Source organism: Dermochelys coriacea, chromosome 18 (assembly GCF_009764565.3).
Source record: "Dermochelys coriacea isolate rDerCor1 chromosome 18, rDerCor1.pri.v4, whole genome shotgun sequence".
Taxonomy (NCBI): domain Eukaryota; kingdom Metazoa; phylum Chordata; order Testudines; family Dermochelyidae; genus Dermochelys; species Dermochelys coriacea.
The window spans coordinates 11,088,917-11,114,682 of NC_050085.1; the positions used below are offsets into that span (position 1 = coordinate 11,088,917).

Sequence of the window (25,766 nt, forward strand, 5' to 3'; positions counted from 1 at the left end):
GGCACTGAAGCGTGGGTTGGTGACTCTGCAGGAGGCAGAGGGCGGCATCTGCACACAGCCGAAGGGTAAAATAAATCCTCGCACAGCAATCGTGTCACAGAGGATGCCGAGAACAAAGAGGCTGTTACCATTGTGATGCTACAGCTCACATGCCGGGGGGGGGGGGGGAAGGGGGCTGCAGTTGCTACTACTCCCTCCACAAATTACATTTTAGGACATGCCTTACGGCAGCTACTGCTAGGACTAAGGCTAACCTGTTTTTTTTCAGCTCGTGTTTTCTATTGGACAGAGACAGTAGCACAGCTACTTACAGTAAAGCCAGCCCCAGCATTCCTACAAGCACTAAGGATGAAGTTAGGCACCAGCAACACCCAAACCTACCTTCGCTGGATACTTACTGCCGTACAAATCCTTTTATAAGCTTACTGGGGTGGGGGAGGGAGGCCAGCTAAGAAAGCAGAATATCATCTCCACTGCAGTAGGGACCATCTATAAACCATAGGGGACCAAGCCTGTTGCCATCCAAGTCAATGACAAAGCTCTCCCCGAAGTCACTGAGTATGGAATTAGGTCTCTGAGTGGAGGTATCATCCTGCTGAAATTAATATATTTGGCATAAGCTTAGCAAGGATTCCAAAAAGGATCAGGCACTGGAATAGGTAGTTAAGACCGCCAGAACTACCCAAACCAAATTCTGATCTCTGGGGAAGAGGGGCGGCAGGGTGAGGAGGAAAAAGTTGCCTAGGGGCAGGTGTCCTCCTTTCTTATAAGCAGCTAGAACTGGCCACTGTCAGAGATGGACCCAGACTGACCATTGATCTGAAACAGTAGGGTGGTGGCTAGTTGTAGTGTGCCTTCCAATACAAACAGCCAAGGGCCCTGGCCTAAAATGCTTATAGCAAACAGCATTCATAGCTTCCTACCTTGAAAACACAGGTGCTTGGATCTATGGCTGTTGGACCATTTTTATTATGGGGATGAGAAAAGTCAAATAAAAATTTAAACAAACCATACAACGAGGAGGAAGATCACAGAGCCCAGCAGGTGCAGAAGGACACATGACGACATTTTACTCTCAGACATGTTATGGTTACAGGACGACATCCCAAGTGCCAAAGTTCAAATAAAAAATATATTCATACAAATTTAACAAAAATACAGTTTATATACACCGTGGAATTAGCTTACATCATCTCATAACAAAACAGTGCAAAAAACAAAACAAAAAAATAAGTGACTGCCCCGGCATGGCTCATAGTACAGAGGAGTTAAGATTTGCTACCCGGCATTAACACTGTACAAGAACCCAGGAAGCAGGAGACAGCCCCCTCTACTATCCTGAGCTTTTGCCATCAATACTGATCCACTATGTGGACTCTCTCCCTTAGTTTTACTCTGATAAGAATTACAGACACCTGTATAGTTTCTTTGTCAGCTGTTTAGCAATCAGTGCCAGACCAGAAGCAGTTAAGGTTTGCGAGAAGGGAGTTCAGTGGCGGGCTGTCTGAGCAGTCTTGGCTGAGAAGAGGATCCAGGATCCTTTGCACCCCTCCTACGTGGCACACGCGAGAGCCCCTGGCTGTGTTGTATCTCAGAACCCCACTCAGAGAAGAGGATCCATGAACCCCTTCATTTCCGAAAGAGGAACTTGCCCTGCTCTGGGCCATATGCAATACTGTTGAGCACACCTGGTGAATCCATTTGTAGATTTCCCTTTAAAGCGGCTGGCAAAGTGCCACAGTGGCCAGTTATGTTCTCCTGGCTGCAGCAGTGAAAGGAAGTGCTTTCCTCAAGCTCTGGGTTTTTAGTAAGATGGATGCTTAGGCAGAGCAGATGCTGCTGAGCACGGGGTGGAGTCCGGCAGCCTTTGCAAGGTAAGGCATGGCTAGTGCCCAGACATACCTGAGCAAGATGTTTCAGCTCGGCTTGCCTGGGGCTCCCAGCTCCATGACTCATTAATGAGGCCAAGATATGGTGTGGCAAAATATACTGCCACAACTCATGTATTGAATGAGTGACAGGCAAAGGCAAACTGACACAGAGTTAACAAGCCCTATTTTAGTGGGTGGGGGGAGGTAAGTGAACTCTCACATAGCAACTTAGAGGAGGGGGAGGGACTGGATCTCTCACTGGGCTTCTGAAGAGATACAGGGAGTACATGGCTGCTGCATCTTGTGGTTTGTGCCTTAAATGCCTGAACTCTAAGGTAACCCTAATGAAGTGCGATTGTTTTACTGCATGTTGGGACCGTCCAGGTGACAGAACCCTTTGGAATGGAAGCTAGTGTAACACAAGTATATTTCAAACTTCCAGTTCATCTTGGGGGAGAATGGGGGAGGGGATATGTCCTGGAGTTTCTTGGACCAGTTCAGTCTCTTTCCAGCCATGGAAACCAATGCTCCTCCTGCCCCAAAGCATAGGGAAAGTGAGTTACTGACAAGCCCGCTCTAGATATGGGTGAAACAGGCTGAAGACCCTTAGTCCATTTAGGTAGAGCAAGGCACCCCCTAAAAGTCAAAAGCACAAGCCAAAGTCAACCCACTTGACAGTCATTTAGACTCCGTTAACCAAAGATCTCCCTGAAGAACTGCATGGGCAGCTGAGACTGAGCCATCTTTCAGATGGGCTCGGAGAAGTGAAAGGGTGCCACTCCCACCACAGCTATGGAGCCCAAGTGAAAGGAGTACAAGATAGGTGCTGGCCCTAGGAAGATGCCTTTACTTCGCTCTGGGGAGCTGAAGGATCAACACCCACCATTCAGGCTACCCTGGAAGGTTCTCCTGAGCACACATGCTATTTGGAATGGTGGAGGAGACTGAACAGCTGATGCAAGCTGGGGGGAAGGTGTGAGGAACGTGTTCCATGCATGCTGGTCACACAGGATGCCACCCAGGCTGGAATGCAGAACTTGGATGGTACTTGCTATAACTAGATGGACCCAGGAGGGTGAAAGTCACTTGCTGAAGGGAAGTTTTGCACTACATGTAGCAAGGCTCCTCCCTCTCCACTTAGCAGGATATGCAAGGAGGGCCAAGTCCTCTGCTCCAGACTCAGGGAGGAACAGGGTTTCCCAGGAAGTCTGCTGCCAGTCTTGTAAGAGAGGGGTAAAGAAAGGGAAAGACGAGATCCAGGGAAGGGTTTGCGAAATTTCGTTGGAAGTGACTAAAGAAAATCTCCAAAGTGAATAAACCAATATGCTGCTGAGCCCTACCCTACACGCTGGGGCACCATTCTCCGCTATATATATGTCAGAATGGAGTCAGGGGACCTTCTTTCGTCCTTTGGCTGGTTACAGGCTGTAATGCAGGTAAGATAGGAGTTATCTCCTATCTACAATACAAACTCCTATGATCTGGTTCTTTGTATGGTGTAGATACCCCCAGAAACCGGATCTCCCTATACCAACTCAGCCACTCGCAACCTGGGCTGCAGGGGAAAGCTTCACCAATTCCCAAGAGAGACTTGCTTAATAAAGGGTACAGTGCACAGCACTTGTGTTCTGTGCACACTACCTGTTACCTTAGAGAAGTCAGAGCACAGCAACTTCTGCCACAGCCCAGCATGGGAACACACAGCGTCTCCAGACAAACTCAGCTTGCAGTTCACGGACTCTGCAACGGACATGTGAAAACACAGGTTTTGCAATCCCTCTATGTTTGGAAGGAAGAGCCCTCAAGATGGCTCAGTTTTAAAATAAAACAGACTCCTAAAACAGCAGCTCCTTTCACGGCTAGCTAAAGCCCGGTATGGCGTGGAACAGGTTAACCGAAGGGCTGGTAAGAGGGCTGTGGGGAACCTTTCCTGGGATGCATTCCACAGGTTAGCTGGGCCTGTCTCAGGGGAAGCAAGAATGCTCTGTGCTTTATCAAGCCAATCAGTTGTGTAGCCCCTGAAGGCATGAAGCTGGCTTCCCACAGTTATCTGACTGCAAAATCCACATGGGCAGGAGCCTGCTGGAACGACACAGGTGCTGCCAGGATGGTACCTGCCAGAGCACCAGACTGGCTGTGACTGGCTCCTAAATGCTGACTTTACCCTGCAGGTGATTCTGCGGTTGCAACAAACATCCCAAGTGCTCTTAGAGCTGCCGAAAGCCCTTCCACTAACCGCTCCACGGCGCGCTGGCTGGCAGTCTCAACCTCCCAGAGCCCCTTCTGGCTGGCCGCAGCATGAATCGCACTTTCTCTTTCCGTGAAGCCGACATAAGCCAACACTGCTGCTGTAGCTGCTGAATTTGAGCTGGTGGAGCAACGCTCATGCTCTTCCCCATATTGAGCTTGGGGCTTGCCGGGCTGAAAAAAGAGATTTCCTCCATCTCCACTGCCCCGACTGTAAAGATGGCCCTGGAATCCAGAACCCGAGTGAAACCAGGCTCTTATCACTGGATCTCTACAGGAGGGCACTATGTAATGCTCCAAAGAGATGCAACATAGCATTACAAGGAAGGGACAAGAGTGCCTTATAAAAGGCTTCTCTTCTAAAGGGAATCACTGGCAACAGCTAATGAAGTTGACGAGATTTCTCCTCTTCCAAGTTGTTTTGTGGGGGCATTAAGGGTTTCTAATCCAGAACAGTAATTAGAACCAAACCGTTTTGGATTCTTGACTTGCCCAGATGCTCTCAGCAGCCAGCTGCGGTCAGACTAATCCATAGCAGCGATTCTAGCACCGAAGGATATTAAGAAATTAGGAGCTTTAAGAACTGAACTGAAAAACATGAAGCCAGAGAGCGAAAAACCTGGACAATTAAGAGTTCCTGATGGCGGAAAATTCCCCACGCCCCCCAAGGAGGTGTAGTTTTAATGCCACTGAGAAAAAACAGCAATTTAGTGTTTGAGAATATTAGCAAATTGCAGGGGGTGATGTCAGCTTTGACAATGACCCCTTCTCGTGCAAGTAAGGCAACTACTTCAGCAGAACTGGGAAGGGAGAAGAAATCAACAAGAGAAGGGAGGGGAAATCTGCTGCACTCCTCCACATGGGACATAGCGTAGCTGGCGTTATTGTTACCTTCCAAACTGCACGCATTTCTATAGGAAGAGCAGCATCAGAGCAACTTCTGATGAAAGGAGACAGCAGGAGAGAAGAGAGCGTTCTGGCCAAGAGCAGTCAAAGCAGCACCTCTCTGGGGCTGGCCAGAAGCTCTGGACTCAGATAGCTCCTCTACTCTCTGCCAGCAAGATGTTCTCTGATCCCCAGACTGCGTGGGAGAGAAGCCAACCGTCGTGTCCTTCGTCATGGGGCATCCAAGCAGAAAGCGAGGGCATGTGCAGGCTTGGAGGAAGGAGGGAGCCATACCGACAGCAGGCTCAGATGGTTTGGTAGTGCTGTCTCAGTCTTGCCTGCAGAAATTCATGAGTCAGGTTGTGCCGAGTTATTATTCCAACAATCTGGTGAGGGGAGAGAAGAAACCATACAAGTCAGTCTCACCGACTCATGTTAGGAGACACGGCCTTGGTGGAGGAGAGGAGGCAGTAGTGTTTCTTCTGGCTGACCTGAAAAAACAGGTGAGAAGGCTTGGGCAATTCTCCAAGAGGCTTGGTCTAGACAGAGGGCTGGGAGCTGGTTCAAGTTCTAATCCCTGCTCTGACAGGATTCTCTTTCTTAGGGCTTGTCTACACACACAAGTCACGCCAATGTAACTATACTGGTATAATAGTAGCACAGCCCTACCATGGGATGTAGTAATATCAGTATGAAGGTACTTTATAACCATGTGGAAAGGGGAATAAGCTGTACTGGTATAAGACACTTTTATACCCTAGGGGTTGTTCCAATATAGCTATATATCTGTAGGAAAATCATACTGCCAATCAAAATAGTTATATTGGTACAAAATCTGCATATAGTCGAGACCACAGACAAATCACCAACCTCAGACTTTCTCCATCTGAAACTGGTTTAATACTGCCCATATGGGGTGGTATTGCTTCGTGCACTATATAATGATGTGCATCAAGTTGGGTACCTCTGTGGCCGGAATATCGGAGGTGCTGAGTGTATCACTGGGAGCAGCAGGCGCTCAGCACCTTGGGAAAGAAAGGATGCTTAAAGTAAAGTAGCTAAAAGAAACCCTTTGGGCCAATGTGTTAATGATCACCAGTCTCTGCGGAAAAGAGGGAAACCGTCTCTAGATCAGTTTCTTTCAACTCACCTTCCGTAGGGTCCAAGTAGCCAGGTTTCTAGTCACCCCCTCTATATCATCATGCATAAGCTGCTTCATCTATTTTCAGCCGTTTCTAGATTGTGCTCGTTACATCTCAGAGTACCGTGCAGGAAAGAAACTCCTCAGTGCCATATGTTAGCTTGCTTTTGTACACCCACTCTTCCGAAACTGCCTGTCTGGTCACAGCCCAGCTGTACGTGACTGGGTCCCCAACACCCTCCTTCCTCACCCCCAGAAACAGCTCCATGCTCAGAACAGGAAATCTGAGGGAGGGAGGGAGGAACACAGCCAGGAATACTTCAGACTACAGCTTCAAAGGCAGCTAAAGCCAGGATCTCCCCACACTTCTACCAAGCTTAACTTTTACTATAAGGGCCAATACAAGAGCTGACTCAGGCCCAGAGATGTGCTGGACTCTCCTCATGACCCAGCAGCAGTAGGCACTTCTGTATCAAGACATGTTAGCTAATTTTGTTAATTGCCTTTTTAGCCTCAGAGTCCATCTGCTGGCTCCTCTGGCCAGCACAACCCTCGTATGGATGTACTAGAGAGAGACGCCCATGAACCCCATGGTGGGACGTCACATGGGAGACTTACGGTAGCAGCAATACATTCTAGGCAACCCAGGAGAGCTAGCGGACTATGACTAAACAAGGTAAAGTGTTGGCTGCTTCCTGGTCTCAGAGAGAAGCCACCACCGCCCTCTTCTACAGCGCTGCTCCGCCTCACAAGCAGCTGGGAGAAGATTTAGATCTCGTGAAGTGCGGTCAGTGGCAGAAACACCAGGTGGTGTTCAGCAGAATGGGAATGCATTTAAAGATCAGAGCTAGGATCCTTTCATAAACTCTGTAGGGTCACAGTAGAAAATGCATAACCGCTCAATAGCCCTTGCTTGCAATGTTTGCTTTCCACTAGCAGGCTCAGTGGGGCAAACATCTGAAATCCTGACATTCGGAGAAAGCTTCTGCAGCCTCATCCTTGCCTACCACATCAGTTATGTCCCTGAAATACACCTGAGCTAATTCTAAGCATTAGATAAGAGGATGACCTGTATAATCTCTGGGGCAACTTGGCTTCATGTCATATGATAAACCCTGTCAAGAGACCCACCAGTGCAACAGCTCACCCAATACACGAGCAAGACCCCCTCCTGCACATATTCTGCGGTTAGTCCTGGTATGCTTTGCAGATTTTCATATCCAGCTCCAGCACTAGTGAGGGGATGCTGACTCTTTACTATGTTCATGGGAAGCTGAGGACACCTGCTGGGCACTTTGGGGCACTGCAAAATGCCACAACAGGTCTGGATAATTGGATTGGTTCTATACTTGACTGTCTCAGCTCTTACGAAGACAATGTAAATTCCTGTCTAATAGACGGACGTGCCCCAACCTGGACAGATCGCTCCCAGGGGCTTTCAGTCTTCTTTGGCTGCAGAAGCTGCCAAACAGGGGGGCAATTAGTGCCATTTGCGGTGGGTTTTGTCAAGTGGACCCTGGCCCACTGGAAAGCAGACTAAGACCTCTGAAGAGGCATCAGACAGCATCAGCTTCCAGTCATGGCCAACCTGGGCTGGATCCAGACTCGGGACAGGTGAAGGTTTCAACTTTATAACCAGCCTCAGTTAAAGATTTTCAAGTGAGCAGGTGTCAGTTAAGACATAATCGGGTGAAACTTAGCACCATATAGTGTAGAGAGGTTTCTCCAACCCCTGAAAGTCACATTCTGCTCGCTGTCAGAATGGGTTTGTTCAACATCAATCTGGGACTGAAATGGAGCATGGGGCAGGCCCCATAACGCCCCACCCAGCCAGGACACGGCCGCAGTATGGACTCACCTCTCCCACCGCATTCACCACTGGTAAATGCCTGAGCCCCATTGTCCTAAACAGGTTGAAGACTTGCGAGGCATGGGTGTTAGGGGAGACCGTGAAGGGAGATGGGTTCATGTAAGGGGTGACGTCCTGGGGAGAGTCAAGAAGAAAACACCGAAGTCATTTCTACCAGGTAGTTTCAAAGTGAATGTTCATTCTCCTGGAAGCGAGGGGATGATAGGTGCAGGATTTTTGGTCGCTGTCACCTGGAGTGGATTTGAACCTGGACTCACCCAAAAGCAGCAGCCTGGGGAAACCAGAATTGGAATTTGGGAGTAAGATTAGGTATAAGGTGTCTCCATAACCCCAGGCCAGGGAAGCATTTTTAAAGGTCTTTGGAGCATTCCTGAGAACGTGCATCAGGGAGAAAGGGCACCACGACACGGCAACAGGTTCCCCTCAGCATCTCTTACCACTATCATGCGGGGGTTCAGCAGTGTGAGGTCCAGGTCATGAATATCAGGGTAACGGGGGTAATCCTCAGCCATCTCAGCATACGACAGTCGAGGCTGGCTGGTGCTCTGCAATTGAAAAATGAAAAAGCCTCGCTGAGGAGAAGCATTGCTCTTCATAAAGCAGCTGAATAGCTGAAGTCACACAAAGGCATAGCCGAGATTGGTGCTCTCAGCAACCCTCCCGGTCCCGCTGACAAGCTCAGGGAGTTACACGCGTCTGGAGAGGGATTTTTGGCAATAATTCACAATGGCATCAGGGCACACAAACAATACAAGGAGTCACGTTTTTGGTAGAGGAGAGAAAAGGACTGATTTGTTCTCCAATCTCATGGAGGGTCTATTCCCACCTTTGGAAGGCGGCACCAGGATACTTTGTGGGAGTTGGGCACCAAACAGGCTGAATCATTTCTCTTGCTACAAGCCCGGAGATACCCCTGTCCAACAAGCCACTGAGAGGCAGAGATACGGGGGACAACAACACTGCTGATGGGTGCACTATGGTAGTCAGATCTCTCCCCTCCCACGAGGGGATGTCACCTCTATGCAATACACTGGGTATTTTCATAGACAAGCTGCTATTGTTTGGTGTGAGCACAGGGGAAGGCGCAGCTACAGTTACATAACAGGAATAGTTCTCACTTTGCAGACAAAAGGGAGGATTCACTGTTCTACAGGGACGATGGAGTTTAAAATACTGCATGCCAGCCCCTGGGGATGCCATCTTCCCAATTCCTCCCTGCCCACGGAGAATCCTCATCTACCCCAGAATCTGCAAGACCCACCGACTGACTCTCAGAGTAACAGACTCCTCGGATGAGCAGGGTAACCAGCTGCGAGCGTAAGATCAGGCCATGGAACGTCAGAGGTCGGAAGCGTTCCTCCATGGTCCACTCTTCACTGGGAGACTGGTCTGGGTACAGGTTGGGGTAGGGAGTGTATCTGTGACAGATTTCACACCACTTGTTACAATGGGTACTGCTTGGAAGTACTTAAAGTAACAATGGCAGAGGAACAGAACCACCAAAATAGGTTACTGTCTGACAGCTGTGAAGTGCTTGGTCCACACTGAGTGCCTTTCATGCAAGCATTTCAAAGCACGTCACAATGGGGAAAACCACTTGCCCATCTCTCGTACAGATCAGGAAACCGAGGCAAAGAGGATTAAGTGACTTGCCCCAACACAGCAACTCAGTGGCAGACACAGACCAGAAACCAGCCTTCCCAACGCGGAGCCCCAGCTCGGACCATTCAACCACACACGTGTGAAAATCAGCTGGGGGTCTCAGCCCAGTTCCCAGCAGGCTGCTGTCAACATTGTGAAACCAAACCAGAGCAGCAGGATACTGGCTGCAAGCTCAGCAGGGATCACCCAGGCAGGGCGAGGCACATGAGGGGGGAAACTTTGCCCTGCCACTGCCCATGCTACAGATACAGCTGTCTGGCTGGCTTCACAAGCACCACATCCCCTTCCGAAAGAGGGGCAGGCGCTGCTAGGAGACTCCCAAGCCCAGAAGGAGCCCGGAGGGAAGTCTAGAGGAGGGATGGAGAGGGAGGAAGAACAGTTCAGCGGTTAAGGCACCAGCCCTACAACTTGGGAGACCTGGGTTCATGTCCCTGCTCTGCTGCAGATTCCCTAAGTCAGTTAGTCTCTCTCAGCTCCCCATCTGTACAATGGGGCTAACGGCCCGGCCCTGCCTCACAGTGCGTTGTGAGGATAACGACAGTAAAGATGTGAGGTGCTCAGTTACTATGGTAACGGGGACCACATAAGCACCACAGGTAAACCCCACTGTGTTTCCAGCCTTCGTCACCTCCCGGGCTCTCACCGTCTCTCCAGCATCTGCTGCAGCAGATCCTCCTTCTCAGGCGGCTCCTCTGGTGCGATGTGCTCATCACACATGTTGCGCAGCTCGCTTGAGGGGTAAGATTTCATCGACTGGCTCCGCTTGCGCTGCTCTCCAGCTCTGGTGAGGATGCTGGATTTCTGCAGGGGGTGAGCAGAACCTTTAGACAAGGGACATGGGTCTCATGCAAAACACGGGGTCAGGAACCATGTAAAGTGCAGAACATCTGAGTGCTCTAGGCACGGAGTGCAAGAATTAACCCTTTCTGATCTAAGTCGCCAGCAAAGGGCTATCTGCTCTGAAGCTCTCCCAGGAATGGTATTTGCAGAATTGCCAGGACTGCAAGATCCACTCTCTCATTTTTAAGAGACTCTAGAGCTAGAACAGGCCTGGGGCTGCTCAGCTAGTCCAGCTTCTGGCTAGCTCAGGAGTGCTCTATACGACACCTTCATGAGCATTCCACACCGTCCCGCCCACCCCTGCCTGGCGGTAAGTGTCCCGAAGGAACGAGTTTCCACCACTGCCCTTGGGAGAGAATTCCTCCTGGAGCATGACGGCTTCACTCCATCCCTCCTGCCACATATTTAGAATATTAGGAAACTTCCCGATGCCAAAACGTATTCAGCTGCAGAACAAAGTCACCGACAAGCTGCAGACGGAGGCAAGCATAAAGCGTGCACCAGCCAGAGCCAGGATGTCACAGGAAGCTGCCTCCCTCCAGGATCAGGGAAAAGCCCCTTATCCCCCAGGTTACTGGGCAGCCACCTCCCTCCTGACCTTGAATCTAATGTTGTTGCTGATCAGCTGATTCCCCTTCATGAACTCCTTCTCGTTCCCCCGGTTCTCCGTCACCACAGGGAAGGCGTGATGGACTGTCGTGCGCAGGATACTGACCAACGACTGGATCCGGGTGTGGGGATACACGTATGTCAGGTTGGGCTCCATGATATCACTGGCTCTCAGCCTGAGGCAATGAAGAAATGCACTGCTGTAGCTGCCAACATACTAGCTGCAAACAAGCATGGTGCAGAACCAGCACCAGAAAGAACCCCATGGAAACTATTTCACATTAGTGTTGCCTTTGCCCTTCCTACAAACCCTGTTTGCAGAGAACAGCTGTAAGGTTACTGAGGCAGCAACATTATCTACATAGTATCACAGGAATTAGACAAGATGACAAAGGCTCCCGTCCTAAAGAGCTTATCCTCTAACTTAGACAACGTGAGGGTTCCTTCACCACCACCACCAGGAAAGGGAAAACCAATGAAGAGACACTTCACACGAAACAACAACTGTGTACTGCCTCAACATTTTCACCAAGCCCTTCATTGCTGTGTTCTGTTGCAACTTCTAGGCTTTGCGGTTCTACAGGAAGCAAAGTGTCCGAGTACATGGGGAAGCACCCATGGAACAGTGATTTTCTAGCAATGTCAGACAGAGCCTGCCCCTGCTACCTCCCTTCACTACAAGAACAATGGTTCTTTAGCTGGACATAAGAGTGGCCATATTGGGTCCATCTAGTCCAGGATCCGGTTTTCCGACAGTGGCCAATGTCAGGTTTCCCAGAGGGAATGAACAGAACAGGTAATTGTCAAGTGATCCATCCCATCACCCATTCCCAGCTTCTGGCAAACAGAGGCTAAGGACACCATCCCTACACATCCTGGCTAATAGCCATTGATGGACCTATCCTCCAGGAACTTATCTAGTTCTTTTTTTAACCCTGTTATAGTCTTAGTCTTCACAACATCCTCTGGCAAAGAGTTCCACAGATTGACCATGTGTTGCGTGAAAAAATACTTCCTTGTGTTTGTTTTAAACCTGCTGCCTATTCATTTCATTTGGTGATGCCTAGTTCTTGTGTTATGTGAAGGAGTAAAGAACACTTTCTCCACACCAGTCATGATTTTATAGACCTCTAAAATATCCCCCCTTAGTTGTCTCTTTTCCAAGCTGAAAAGTCCCAGTCTCATTGATCTAGATCCAGTCTTATTAATTAACGATGCATTTCAATCAACCAACCAATCCTGGTGAGGTATTAGCCCACTTTAAAGATGGGAAAAGGGAGGTCCAGAGAGGTTAGGTGACTTTCCCAGTCCACAGTGGCAGAGAAAGGGATAGCACTCACGAGTGCCTTTACTCTGATCTCTCTGCCATCCACCTTTCTCAAGAAAAGCCCCAGGCTTCACACCCCACTGGGGGCTTTATGCACAATTTCAAGCTACTTCCCCAACACTTCCATGAAGTCCTGTAGGGAGGGAGGAAGGGGTGTCCCACCCCCAAGAGCACTTACCACCAGGCCAGAGAACCACAATCAGTTCTCAAACACAGGTACAGTCAAGAGCATTGTCCTTACTTGTCCATTTCCACCTCCGTCTCCCACTCCAGCAGCGGCACCCCTCGCAGGGTCACATGGATATCATAGATGCCCTTGTTAAAGAAATCTCCTGTCCATTTGGCTACCTAGGAAGACAGAAAAGCACCAGTTCACCGCTTTCCAAGCACAGGACTCCTGGTCCTCAAACCTGAGAGAAGGTGGATAGGATGGACATGCATAGGCGCCTCCCTCAGCCAAGCAGAGAAAAGCCAAAGTCCCGCCAGGAACCAAGAGAGGGGTGTAGACATGGTGCTCACCATCAGGGTGATCATTATCGGAAGCCCGTACGTGATCTCATTGGTGGATTCTATCAGGATAACAGTGAGGCTAATCGTCATGCGGACCACGCCTCCCAGGAACGCCGCCGCACCAATCAGCGCAAAGGTCCCCGAGTAGATGTGGTCCAGCCCAATGTAGCTAGGGAGGAAGCACAAACAGCCCTGGCATCAGGTCCAAGCTGCTCAAGTGTCTAGCCAGCTTCAGCAGCGTTCTACAGCACACGCACACAATGCACCTTTTGAGGAGGTTGGCGACCAGGCGTCCAAAGGCAGCCCCACAAAGTAGCGACGGTACAAAGAGACCACTGGGCACAGAGCTCCCATACGTCCAGCAGGAGAGTAAGAAATAGAGAAGGAAGAACAGGGAGAGTGTGACTGGGCTGAAAGTACCTGCAACACAAGAAGAGTTATGACCCAGGGGCACAGGCCTCCCGGGACCTCACAACGTCCTCCCTTGGGATCAGAGCAGACTCTCCTCTCCACCTCAAAGCAACTCCTTAGTCTCAGAGTCCCAATGAGCACTAGTGAGGATGATGAGACAGAGCGAGGGGGAAGCTAGGACCGCAGGCTCTATTCTCAGCAGGCCCTGAAAGCTGCAGGAATTTGAAGATGCTTTTAGTTCTCAGATTGCCGTGGAAGCACAGGTAAGGCTTAGACCAGACTCTGATGATGCTGGTGGGGAACCTGAGCATGACATCTCCTGGACACTCACCATCCTGGTGGAAGAGCTGCAGGATGGCTGACTCCTGGGGGTTGAAGAAGAGCGTTGCCATGTCATTGTAGGTTTCATTAGGGCAAAAGAAAGTCTTGATGCTTGAATTCACATCCTCCGATGAAGAGCTCTAACCAACAGCAATCAGACATTATGTTAATATATAATCTGGTCACGCCGCACTGGGAGCTGCCACTAGGACCGGAGTAAAAACACACACCCCTTTCAGCATTGCCTTTGGGGAAAATCACATCCAGACAGAGGATACAGGACTTGAAATGAGCCCAGATACACAATTGCCACCACTTTGCCCCAGGGGGGCAATATTCTCTCATGCATCCAGCTTTCATCAGCACATGCAGGCCTATTGGCAGGTGATGGAGTCCGTTAGTGAAGCTCCATGGCTATGTCTATGAAGGGTGTATGTTAACGTAAGCGAGGTTGTGTTACATGGGCACACTTTACGTGTTTCCTGGGCCAGGGGAGACTGTGCAGGAATGTGCCCCTCTGTAGGACAAGTATTACCTGAAGGCTCAGAGTGCTGTTGCCACTAGGGTTGGTGGAAGACATCTGCCGGCATTCTCCTAGAATCATGGATGCTACGAACACCACAACAGTGGTTGTTAGACACACCAGCAGGCTCTCCAAGACTCTGCAAGCACAAAGCAGAAACCATGCAGGGACAACCATGCTCAGAGTAATCAAAGCCCCTAGTCTTTGCACCCAGCCCTTCATCCCAACGTTGCTCTGAAAAAGCGACAGTAACCAGCAATTTGGGGCTCCACTTAGCAGACAGCAGGTCATTTTAGGTTCTGTAAGACAAGCTGTCCAGTGATCATGTTCATTCCAACCAGCCACGCTGGCTGGGCAAAGGGATCCATCCAATCAGGAGTAAAAAAAAAAGCCAGTGCAGGCCAGGAGGCCACTACGCTGATGTGGGATGACAGGCTTTGTAAACTCTTTGGCTGGTGAGAGTATCTGGACACAGTGTCATTTAACTCTGCACTGGGCTTGCCCTGTACAGACCCTCTCTGCCATCACATCAATCCAAGAGGCCCACACTAGGATCTGAGAGATGTTACAGCCTTTCCTACAATTTCAGTCACTGCTCCCCCTTATTCACATGCCCCCTCGGGTAGGGGTCTTGGCCCATACAGCACAGGGTGAGGCTAGCATCCATAGCAATGTCTGACAGACAAGCTTTTAGCTGCATTCCATGGGCTTTTCTGGATCATTCAAAATTTGTCTCTTCCTTGTTAGCTACATGGTAATTTCCTGTAACCAGAGCTTGAATTACGCACTAATTTCCTGCACCAATGGAGCGGACAGTTTGACTTCAGATGTTCTGATCGAATGAACTGATTAAGTAAAGGGCACTGTGGTATAATCAGCTGTTCCTATCATGACTACTTCACCCAAGACAAGACCTAGGGAGACCCCCAGTGGTGACACACAGGCAGCACAAGCTATATTGTTAGTCTAGGAACTGAAGAGATCTACAGGGTCTGTCTGCGTACAGCAGCCTCAAAGAACCCGCTTCGTACTCATCATAAAGGTATCCTGGCTCCTGTATACCACAAGGGTCATTACAGGGATGTAGTGGGATTGTAGCAGCTGAGGTTAGCTTAGTGTTCTTTGTGAAAATGCTATACAGTTTGACAGGTTTTGTTATTTCATTGGGATGGATTTGCCTCCTCTCACCTAGTTCCCATTTTTCAGTATTTTAGCCTACGTGGCTCTTACTCTGAGGCGCTGTGGACACAGACAGTGAGGACAGACAGCCACACACAGAGATTACACCAAGGCAGGTGGGAAGGAGCACTGATACCTGACTAGCTTCGGCTTTGGATGTACGTTCCGCATACGGTATTTCGCCAGCCTCTTATTCAGGCAGTTGAAGGTGGCTCCAAGAAGGCCTCCTACAATCCCCATCATAATGAAGAACCCCAAGTCCATGGCCGTCCAGAGGTGGCATTTTTTATCAGAGTCAGAACACTGGGGAGGGAGGACAGGGGAGGGAAGAGAGAGGGAGAAATGCAGGAATGAGACCAGGCAGCAAAAGGGCAGATGAAGACGTACCAAAGCAGGCACCAAACACCGCAGCCACTTCTACCTTAGGCAGGAAACATTTAACAGCACTGACCACAGAACAGGATTCATTCCCTTTGTCAAACCAGAGCAGTAATTTTCCCCTTTCTCCATGGAGCAGCTCGAGAATTCCAGCCAGAGCACCTCTCTGCTGGATTTCAACTAAAAGTGCTGATTCGTTTCACACAGCAAGCCAGGAGCTACAACCAGGGGCGACTGGAGAGGCAGTAAAGCAAGCACAACGCACCTTGAACTCCCCAAAGTTTAGCAGCCCAGGTAGCTGGAAAGATCCCCAACTTCCGAACTGAATCCCAGAGCGGAAGAAGTTCAGGGTGAAGGTGGCAGCCATGGAACAAAAGAGCTGGAGAAGGAGAGAGGCAGGAAGAAACAAACCCAGGTCAGTGGCGACAAGGCCAGTCTCACCACACAAATCATGTCTGGGGAAGGGAGCTTGCAACCTACTGGAACTTCCAAAATTTAATCTTTACTGTGTTCAGAATATAAGACCACAAGAGACCACTGTGATCCCCTATTCTGACCTCTTGCATTAGACAGCTCCATAGAATTTAGCTCAGTAATTCCTGCAACAAGCCCCACATTCTGGTCATGGGCACTGAGCTGCTGCAGCTAGAATCAATTACAGGGCACGTACACAGCTTGTTGGTGTGTGTAATTTGTAAATTGAGGCCTAAATTGGCTCTGGATTGGATTACAATCTTGGGGAAGCCCTCTGCTCTTTTAATCCACTCTGGAGATGGGAGTCTGCCACTGCTTCCAAGGTGCACAAAGTGTCTGGCAAAAAAAAGCCAAGTCAAAACACCAAAGATTGCTATTCTAGTGCAATCTGATGTGTTCTGAGAACTCTGCCAACTCCAGCCCAATGCAGCAATCTGAGTCAGAGAATTTCTCCAACCCCAAGGCAAAGCAAAGTCTCTTTCTCACAGCACATGGGGATGCAGGGATCTAACCTCCACAGCCTGGAAGAAAAACAGGAGCAAAGCCATTTCTCAGAGCTGCCCCAACAATGTGAACAATTCCTTCCCGACTGCATTTCTGGGAAGCGCCACTGACCCCCAGCTATAATTCTCTGGCATCGACACTGCAAGCAGTTCACATTGTGCCAGAGAGCTCAGCTTGAGAGATTCAAGAACCTCAAGTTCTTCACAGCTGAGCTCACTGGCTTTCAGCTTGAGTCCCCTCTCACGGGGAAGGGGAACCCAAAGAGCCAAAGTTCTCACCACTTTCCACGTGAGCCCCTGGTTCCAGAAGGAGGAACCTTCTTCCAAGCTGAACAGAGTGCCCCCGATTGGGGCCCCAAAGGCTGCAGCAACCCCCGCAGCGGCCCCTGCAGATACAAAGTCCCTTTTGTCCCTAAGCACAGAGAGAAACAATGCAAGTTTATCAAGGCAAAATCTGGAAGGAACTTGGAAAAGGGGAATCAAGCCTGGGACTAAACTAATTTCTTGATGGGGGCAGGAAGAAGTCTTTTTCCTGCAGCCAGCTGTGCCCAGTGGGCAGCGTGATGCAGATAGCTAGCTGCTGTGGGGTTTATCATCTCTCCCTGAAGTAGAAAATACCTGCCACAGCCAGACGTACAATATGGGATTGAAGGGATCAGTGGTCTGATACATTATGACAAATCCTGTGTTCCCAACACCTTTCGGAGGGGGCTGCGCACCAAGAAGAGACCAGGTGCCGCAGGAAGGAGTTTCACCTGGAAATACAACTACGTACCTTCTCTCCATTGGGCTAACAGGCTCCAGCTGACTGACCCACCCAATCTAGCACCCCCTCCCCACCCTACCAGGCCCCCCCTCTCGGGTACAGTACCTGTCACTTCGGAAATAGGGAAAGTTAAACTGGATCTTCCTAAAGGAGATGCTCTGAAACTGAAAAAGAAAAGGACAGAGTCAAAACTGACACAGTGATGAACCAAGGCAGCTCCTCCCTCCCACAACACCCCTTTGGGAGCAGCCAACGCTTGGGAAACACCGCGCTCTTCTGCCTACATTTTGTTACTCCAACTGTACGCCCTGGCGGAGGGAAAGCGGACAAGGAAACGTACTTTCCAATAAGGTACTGGTTCCTCTTCCAGCAGATCCTATTTACAGAGCTCAGCGCATGCTGGAGCTGGGAGCTTTGTCCCGGGAGGGTTTCTGCAAAGAACATACTACCTGCAACTGCTGACCAGTCTCTGGGGTTTGCTCTCCTCTCAGCGCGAGGGAGAGGAATGTCCAATGCTCCCTTCCCTTCCTGCAACATCTTGGCCTAAACAGGCACTGCATCCCATTGGGGATTAGAGTCGGTTTCCTTTTTGTCTCTCAGCATGAACAGAGAGGCTCTCCAGACACCCCAGCACTGGCGTCCTGAAGCCAGCATTCGCACGCCAGAGGCTGCGAGGCCGAGCCAGGAGGCAGCATCTGCCCTCAGGAGAAAGGACTCTTCCATTTGTCAGCTGTTCTGGCACAGTGCAAACAGCTACACTGTGCTGCTGTTTGCCTTATTCACACGCCTAGGAGGAGCCACTGCCCGGAAAGGGGGTCCCATCTTTATCCCTACTCAGTTCTGGGTTCCTCCTGAGCCTGTAGCAGCCCTCACCAGGTGGTTGAGGGAGGAGGTTATGGCGCTTATACGGATTTAAGATGGCCCAAACTTGTGACCTAGAAAAGCACAGCGGAAAGGGAGCAGAACGAGGCCAACTCAGCCATGTCATCCCTCCGTCATTACTTTAGCTTCTAAGAGAACACATCTGACAGACACGACACCTGATCTTAACCAAGGGGCTGAGAGGGGAAGAGCCCAAGTCGCAGAGAGTCTCAGAGCATTTCCAGCACTAACCTGAGGCAAACCAGCTCCCACAATAGCGCCACTGTGTATCATGGGGCCCTCCTTCCCTACAAAGAGACCTGAAAAACAGAAAGTGTTCTCATTGCAGAAGTTCACGTTTGCAGACAAACCCAGCACGCTCCGCCCTGTTCTGCAGTACTAGGAGAGGGGGTCATCACTGCTTTGCCATGGGGCACAGAAACCAGTCACCCCAGTGCCTGTGTAGAACTAGTTTCCAACATGGAGGCCGAGTGCAGACCCCCCCCCAAAGTAGGAGCACTGCCTGTGCCTGGAGACGTGATCAAAGGGAGAAATTCAGGGGCAGCATGACTCCAGGATGTCAATATTCCAGGCAGTGTCAGGCAGGCAGGCATGTCCCAGTGGGGAGGGCCTACGTGTTTGTGCCAACACACGCTTCTGCACAGTGAGGACGTCAGCCATGCACCTGAGGCTTGGCACTTGTAGTGCACTAAACACACCCATCAAAGAGGGCTGTTATCTCCAGGTGTCTGCACTCTCCCAAGGCATAGTGGGTGAAATGCTTCCTGCTGCTTGTTCAGGTAGCTCTAGGCAGCGTGTTCCCAGCACTCAGACAGCATTTACCAACCAGAGACTCTGTTCTCCTTCCCATCACCGGCTATAAAGGTGCAGAGCCACTACTGACCTGCCCACCTGGAGCTTTTCAGTCAAACTCTGTTCCCCACCATCACACACTTAGTCCATGATGCATCTGTCAGCTCCCTCTTACCTCCAGCTACGCTGAAGAGCACTCCCAGAGCTTTGCACACCAGTGTCCGGAGACGGACTATCCCTGGCACCTTCACTCCGTTCAGGTAACATTTAATCTCCGGAATTCCAGAGCCAGCTGCCACAGGCTGCGGGGAGGACACATTAAACACCACAGTGTGTCAGCATCTCAGCAGACTGATGAGCCCCCACCAATGAATGCAGAAAGGGACTATGGGAAACAGCGCATCAAGAGGCTGAATTCATTAGTCTTTGTAAAATGCTCTGAAATCTTGGGTCGGAAGGTGCTGCAGGAGGGCAACAGACTTCATGCGCATTACCTGTTTGATAGCAGGGACGGAGAGGGGAGGAAAGGGTATATTAAAAGCAGTCTCACCTCGATCAGGACAAGAAGGCTGGCAAGGAAGATGAAGGTCAGGTTAAACCCCAGCAGCTCCAGCAGAGACATGGCAAGGCAGCCCTTCTCGCTGCACTCCTCCACCGCTGCAGGGAGGGAGTCAAGGCAACAGGAACACACACACACCTCAGCCAGCACACTCTGTAGGGCCCATTAACAGGACCCAAGGCTGAATCTCCTATTCCAGCCACCAGCCTTCAGAAAGCAGGCTCCCATCACAGCCCCCTGACCAAGCTGGTCTAAGCCTAAGATGCCCAAACCACAAGCCAGCAAGAGCATCTGACAGGCCCATGATGTTCTTTCATGGATCGATGTTTCCCAGGGAGTGGCAGCCCACTCCGTGGGTACTACACCCAGCAACCACAAAGTGGTCTTGACTTCCATCTTCACTGCAAACACCTTATGCCTTCCCCTTTTACGTGCTGTCCAACTGGACAATTCACAGGGCCCAGCAACAGAGAGGGAGAAGGAGAAATGCTGATGGCACCTTCTGTGCACGAAGTATAAGGCAGCTCCTCTGAGAAGGAGCCAGGGAAGCATGAGGATTAGAGAGCCACAGGGTGGGTCTAACAGACAATGCTGATGATTTCACGTCAAATCATTCTGAAGGCGCTGCAGAGACCCTCCACGGCAGGGATTTTTTACGGCATTTACTGCGGCCAGTTCCTCTTCCAGAATCCAGCTCTTGGTCCCAGTGATTCAAAGCCCAGATCCTGGTGAACGGAGTTTTGCCATTGGCTTCAGTGGTAGGAAGACTGGGCCGGAGAGTACCCGTACGCCGTGCTACTCACGGTCTGTAACCTCTGCCAGGGGGACTTTCCCAGCTACTGAAGCCCAATCCACAGTAGGAAGTTTAGTGGTTAACAAACCCCTCTGCCCAGGAGAGTCCTCTAGTGGAACTAACCCTTTCAAGACCAGGCTATGGTTTTAAAAGAAAGAGGCCACCTGAGTCCAACAATAAGGCAGGCACCACATAAAGGATACAGGTTTGTACCACATGGAATTTGAGTTGGGAAAAGAGTCGCACAAAGAAATCCACAAATAGACCCACCTGTGAAAGAGAGAGAAGAGGAGAGATCTGGCATCAGAGATCGATTACTTGCAAATGCCAACAGATCACCCCACTGAGACAGCTGCAGTCTGACAGAACACTAGTAATGCAGCAATTATGCATGACAGCTCCCGTACAGGAGCAAGCTGCAGCTGAATCCATCAGTCTCATGGAAGTAGCTTTGTCAACAGCATCCAGGTCTTGACAGTCTGTATTAAACCTGAGACATGCACAGACCACCCCCAACTTCACAGGCACCCCAGAAGACCCAAACACGTACACAGTGAAACTAATATTCACAGTACATCTGAGGATACAATTCTGACCTATTTGATCATTCCATTAAGTGGTTTCTTAAGGCAGGTTTCACTGCAAGCAGACTATTAGCCTTTGGGGATCTGCAAGGTAAACCTTGTAAGGAAAAGACACCGAGATGACTTACAGCAAAAAACCCCTGCCCTTTAGAAAGAAGATAATTCAGATGCACTCCCTTGTGATACTCAGAAAGGCCCAGCACCAGCCACAGACAAAGCAATTTTCTTAATGAAACACAAGGTACTCTCCTAATGTGTCTTTGGTTCTAATAATTTCCCTGCTTCCCACCCAATAGGCTCCTTACCAGTCCAGTGCAGACTCCAATGGCGAAAACCATCACCCACTTCACCGCTTCATACCGCCGGCCTTTCTGTTTAGGGCAAGGCAATATAAGCAAGTCAAAGCATACACAAATGGGGACCAGAGAAATGTGACATCACCGTCACCAGCTGGGACAGAACTGGAGAGATAAAACAGTGGGCACAGACAAGTATCCTGAGGAGCATCAGAGGACTGGGGTGAGGGAATTTGAATGATACATATATCACGTTAAACCCGAGGCTCAGGAAAGGTCCTGGGTGCTGTGGGAGCCTATTTCTGCCCTTTTGATAGAAAAAGCTGTGCAGAGCACAAGGGTAAACAATACTTCTCCCATGGGAATAGGGGTCAGCCAAACCTGACTGCAGTGGAGGATATTTCTATGGATTTGGCTTTCTTAAACCAATAAAATGGGAGAGAAAGAACAGACTCCTACCTTGTTGTCCATGCTTTCCAGTACTTCCAAGTAGGGGTCATTGATACATCGGTCATAATCCAAGCTCTGGCAAAGAACACCACAGGGTTAACGGGAGATAAGCAGCTGAAACTGATCACACTGAGGCTTATCTAGAACTATGAGGCTCACAGCAGGGAATGGGGAAGCATGTTATGGGTCACTGCAATAGTTCAGGACCTATATGTAGGCTTGGCAGACCCCACTAAGAATACAAGCGTTTGGGAGCAATTTCAATGAAAACAGAGGTTTTGAGAGATTGCAGCATTACCTCTGTAGGGCTGGAAACCCAAACCCTACAGCATTATTAGCCCATGTGAACCAGGAAGGGAAACAAACCAATCTAGTTTATTGCCCAAGCTGTGTGAAATACAAAACTAACCAAGCACAGGAAATGGAAAGCAACTGAAATTTTCAATCCAGTTTTAATCTAAAGTAGTTGCAACACACATGATTTAAACAGGATTTTTAGCTTGACAGAGACTCCAATTTCACAGCGCTACTGACTGCATCAAAATGATATACCTAAACCTTCTCCCCCTAAAAGCTATGCATTACATGAAGGGTTCTACAGGGCCCAGCCTCTCTCCCACTCCTCAACCTCCCAGAAACATGAACTGCTTGAGACCAAGGTCACCAGCTGAGAAATCCCTCTCCAGGCAATTGGAGAGATTCCAGGAGAGATGACAGGCCCATGATGTGCAGGATACAATGCACAGGGTCTTAACCGTATACTATAAGAGATGCAAAGCAACATAGAGCAATATCATGGCTGGAGTGCTACATTTGCAAAGCACAACTAGTCTCAGATGTCTGTTTGCAGCATCTTCACCTTTACAAGCCAAATGGTGACAGGATGCCCTGGTGTCAACCCAGCTGACAGCAACAGCTACCATATTAGCACCCTTCCCCCACCCCACTAAGGGAAAATGAAAGCCTCCCCTAGGAATCAGAACCTGATTAGTAGAAGGGGCTGCTCCGGGCCAGGATGTTCCCAGACATTTCAACGAGGCAGCTATGGCCAACTTTCAATATATGCACCCTACAACTACTAGGAAATAAACAATAAGACACTGAACTATGGGCTCAAGTGAATATAACTTTGCTGAAAGGGGACCAGCGTGGTGGTCCTGGGACCCTGATCTCAGAATGGTTCCCGTCTAGATGGCAGCTGTACAGGCTTCCCTCAAACCACCAGACCTGAACCCTGGCCTAGCAAAACCATGTGTAGTAGCGAGAGGCAGTTCTCCATTACCCGCCCAATCCTAGGCATCTGTGCTGATACCAAAGATGCCAAGGAGTGATGGTGGTTTGGTCCTTGTGCCACTACAAAAAGGAAAGAGACCCAACCTCCCCCCATCTCTTCCCACACACATTTCACAAGCTGCAACTATTTAGTTTCTCACCTCATAGTCCTTGCGTGGAAGAATTTCGTCATCTTCTTCCTGGGTTTCCCCGAGTATAGTCTATGAAACAAACCCCAGAGGTAGGAGGAGAATTGTCAGGACAGCTAATGTACAGGCATCAGATATTGCGCACTGACTGGTGTTTGTTATCATTGCACGGGTTAATCCAGGTCCCCAGGTTTTAGGGGGCCCAGTGCAGGGAAGTGCTCCCAAATGCTGGAGAGCCACTTCCCCAGGTCCTATTGCTGGAGAGAACAGTAGAGCGAGCTGTGTGAGGTAGAACTAGCATGGCACGCCAAGTAGCAGGTGAAGCATAATTCACACTCTTGCACTCCCTAAAGCTAGCACAGATGAAAAACGGCCTCCCCATGCTGCTCTGCAAGGGTAGTCAACCCTCAGTCCAAGAACATAATGGAAAGAAAGATATTCCAACTCGTAGACAGCCCGAAGAAAGCAGAATCTGGAGCTAGACTGACATATTCAAACCCAGCATCATAGTTATGATCCACACTTATAACGCACCTTACCAGAGCACTTTACAAACATTAACTAACCCAAGCAAAACACCTCAAGGCAGAAAAGTATTACTTCTTTTTTTAGAAATGGGGAAACAAACACAAGAGTTTTAGGACTTGCCCAGAAAAACATCGGCACAGCCAACACTATAACTCAGGAGTTCCTTACTCTCAGGGCATGTCTACACAGCAGCTGGGAGGTGTGATTCCCAGCTCAGGTAGACATACCTGCACTAGCACTGCTCAAGCTAGCATCTAAAAATAGCAGTGGCTGCTCAAACTACCTGCCTGAGCACAATCCCTACCAATCCCAGGGTACGTACTTGGGTGGCTGGCCCCATAGCCATAGCCACACTACAATTTTTTGCTGCTTGTACACCTCCCAGCTACTGGATAGATGTATACCCTTCATCTCATGTTCAATTCATTAGATGTTGCTGCCAAATCTTAAAATCAGAACTCACCCTATTCTCCTTAGAAACGTATTCCACTTTAGCTGTGATGAATTTCTGCTCTCACCTGCCTGTGTTATTTTAGATTTCGATACCCACAGTATGAGTGGGGCAGAAAGAATAAAGGAAAGGGATCTACAGTATGAACACCAGAGATGACAAGCCAGGAACACAGTACAAACAAAGACAGGTGAAGGCAAACAGGACAGAGCCGCACGTGTGTGTTTAGAGGGGGGATGATTTTGCATGGCACACAGGTGAAAGATTAGCAAGAGAAACTGAGGCCAGGGAATGGCTCCTTTTCCCTTTACCCATTTAACTCCGACCCTTTTGTCTCATTTCAAACTCCCGTGCCGCTTCCCACCCGCTTGCTCTTCTGCGGCAGAGAGCGACGAAGAGACAAGACGAGTTAATGGAAAGGGCAGCCCCAACCCTGAGTTGTACGGGAGACAAAGAGACATTACAGCCGGGCTGAGCCAGGGAGGGGGTGGGAGAAGTAGGGGAAAGCCAAGCGCAGACAAAAAGCCATGGTGAATGCAAAGGACTCCCCGGGGGGGCGGGGTTAGGCGGTGCAGGGGGCGGGGCGGGAGGACTCCGCCTGCCCTGGCTGCCAAGGAGACAGAAAGCCCCAGACACTTGTATGAGGCTATTTGCATAAAGGAAAAGGAGCCGCCGCGCTCTGCTCCAGACACCCCCCCCCCCGGCGCCCCAGATCCTGCCCTGCAGCGGCTCCCCCCCAGCCCCAGCCCCCCCCCGCTCCCTGCGGCTCTCCCCCAGCCCCAGCCCAGCCCCCCCCCGCTCCCTGCGGCTCTCCCCCAGCCCCAGCCCAGCCCCCCCCGCTCCCTGCGGCCCTCCCCCAGCCCAGCCCCCCCCGCTCCCTGCGGCTCTCCCCCAGCCCCAGCCCAGCCCCCCCCTCCCTGCGGCTCTCCCCCAGCCCCAGCCCAGCCCCCCCCCTCCCTGCGGCTCTCCCCCAGCCCCAGCCCCCCCCTCCCTGCGGCTCTCCCCCAGCCCCACAGCCAGCCCCCCCCGCTCCCTGCAACTCTCCGCCAGCCCCCCCCCCCGCTCCCTGCGGCTCTCCCCCAGCCCCACGGCCAGCCCCACTCGCTCCCTCTCTGCCCCCCAGCCCTAGCCCTGCCCCTCGCTCCCTGCAACGCCCCCCAGCCCCTCCTGCCCCCCAGCCGCCTACCAGCTCCTCTGGGGTGCGGCTCTCCCTCTCCCCGCAGCACGGGCAGCAGCAGCAGCACCACCAGGGGGCCCCGCACCCCGCCATCTTCCTCGGCCGCCTGCCCTCCCCTCACGTGACCCCGGAGCAATCACGTGACGTCTCCCTCGTCCCCGCCTGTGCTCGCCCCACGTGCGCGGGGACGCGCGGGCCGGCTGGCGTGAGGGACGCGGGGGGAACGGCGGGTTCCGGGTCACGTGACGAGAGTCAGTCACGCTGGGCGACGCCTCCCCCGGGGAATTTAACGCGCGCTCCCGCGGCAACGGGCACG

General features: G+C 50.7%; 1 protein-coding gene across 3 annotated transcripts; it reads right to left on the bottom strand.

Annotated features, from left to right (window-relative positions):
* Window positions 1–950: 950 nt before the first annotated feature.
* CLCN6 (chloride voltage-gated channel 6) lies at window positions 951–25,705 on the bottom strand. Of its 3 annotated transcripts, none has more exons than XM_038376786.2 (23): window positions 25,460–25,705; window positions 23,307–23,366; window positions 21,883–21,948; window positions 21,433–21,498; window positions 20,747–20,813; window positions 19,742–19,848; window positions 19,367–19,493; window positions 18,631–18,698; window positions 17,623–17,681; window positions 17,031–17,163; window positions 16,040–16,153; window positions 15,533–15,699; window positions 14,230–14,356; window positions 13,705–13,834; window positions 13,229–13,382; window positions 12,972–13,131; window positions 12,694–12,800; window positions 11,115–11,301; window positions 10,320–10,477; window positions 9,276–9,432; window positions 8,452–8,559; window positions 8,003–8,128; window positions 951–5,389 (listed from the first exon to the last, which is right to left on the bottom strand). In XM_038376786.2, exons 1-23 carry the CDS (start codon window positions 25,541–25,543, stop codon window positions 5,309–5,311), a joined length of 2,613 nt encoding a protein of 870 aa, XP_038232714.1. In that variant the 5' UTR covers window positions 25,544–25,705; the 3' UTR covers window positions 951–5,308. The 3 variants fall into 3 exon arrangements, with proteins under 3 accessions (XP_038232714.1, XP_038232715.1, XP_043355966.1); XM_038376787.2 differs by having other exon boundaries at window positions 951–5,494; window positions 25,460–25,703; XM_043500031.1 differs by lacking the exons at window positions 13,229–13,382; window positions 13,705–13,834; window positions 14,230–14,356 and having other exon boundaries at window positions 25,460–25,689.
* Window positions 25,706–25,766: the final 61 nt, after the last annotated feature.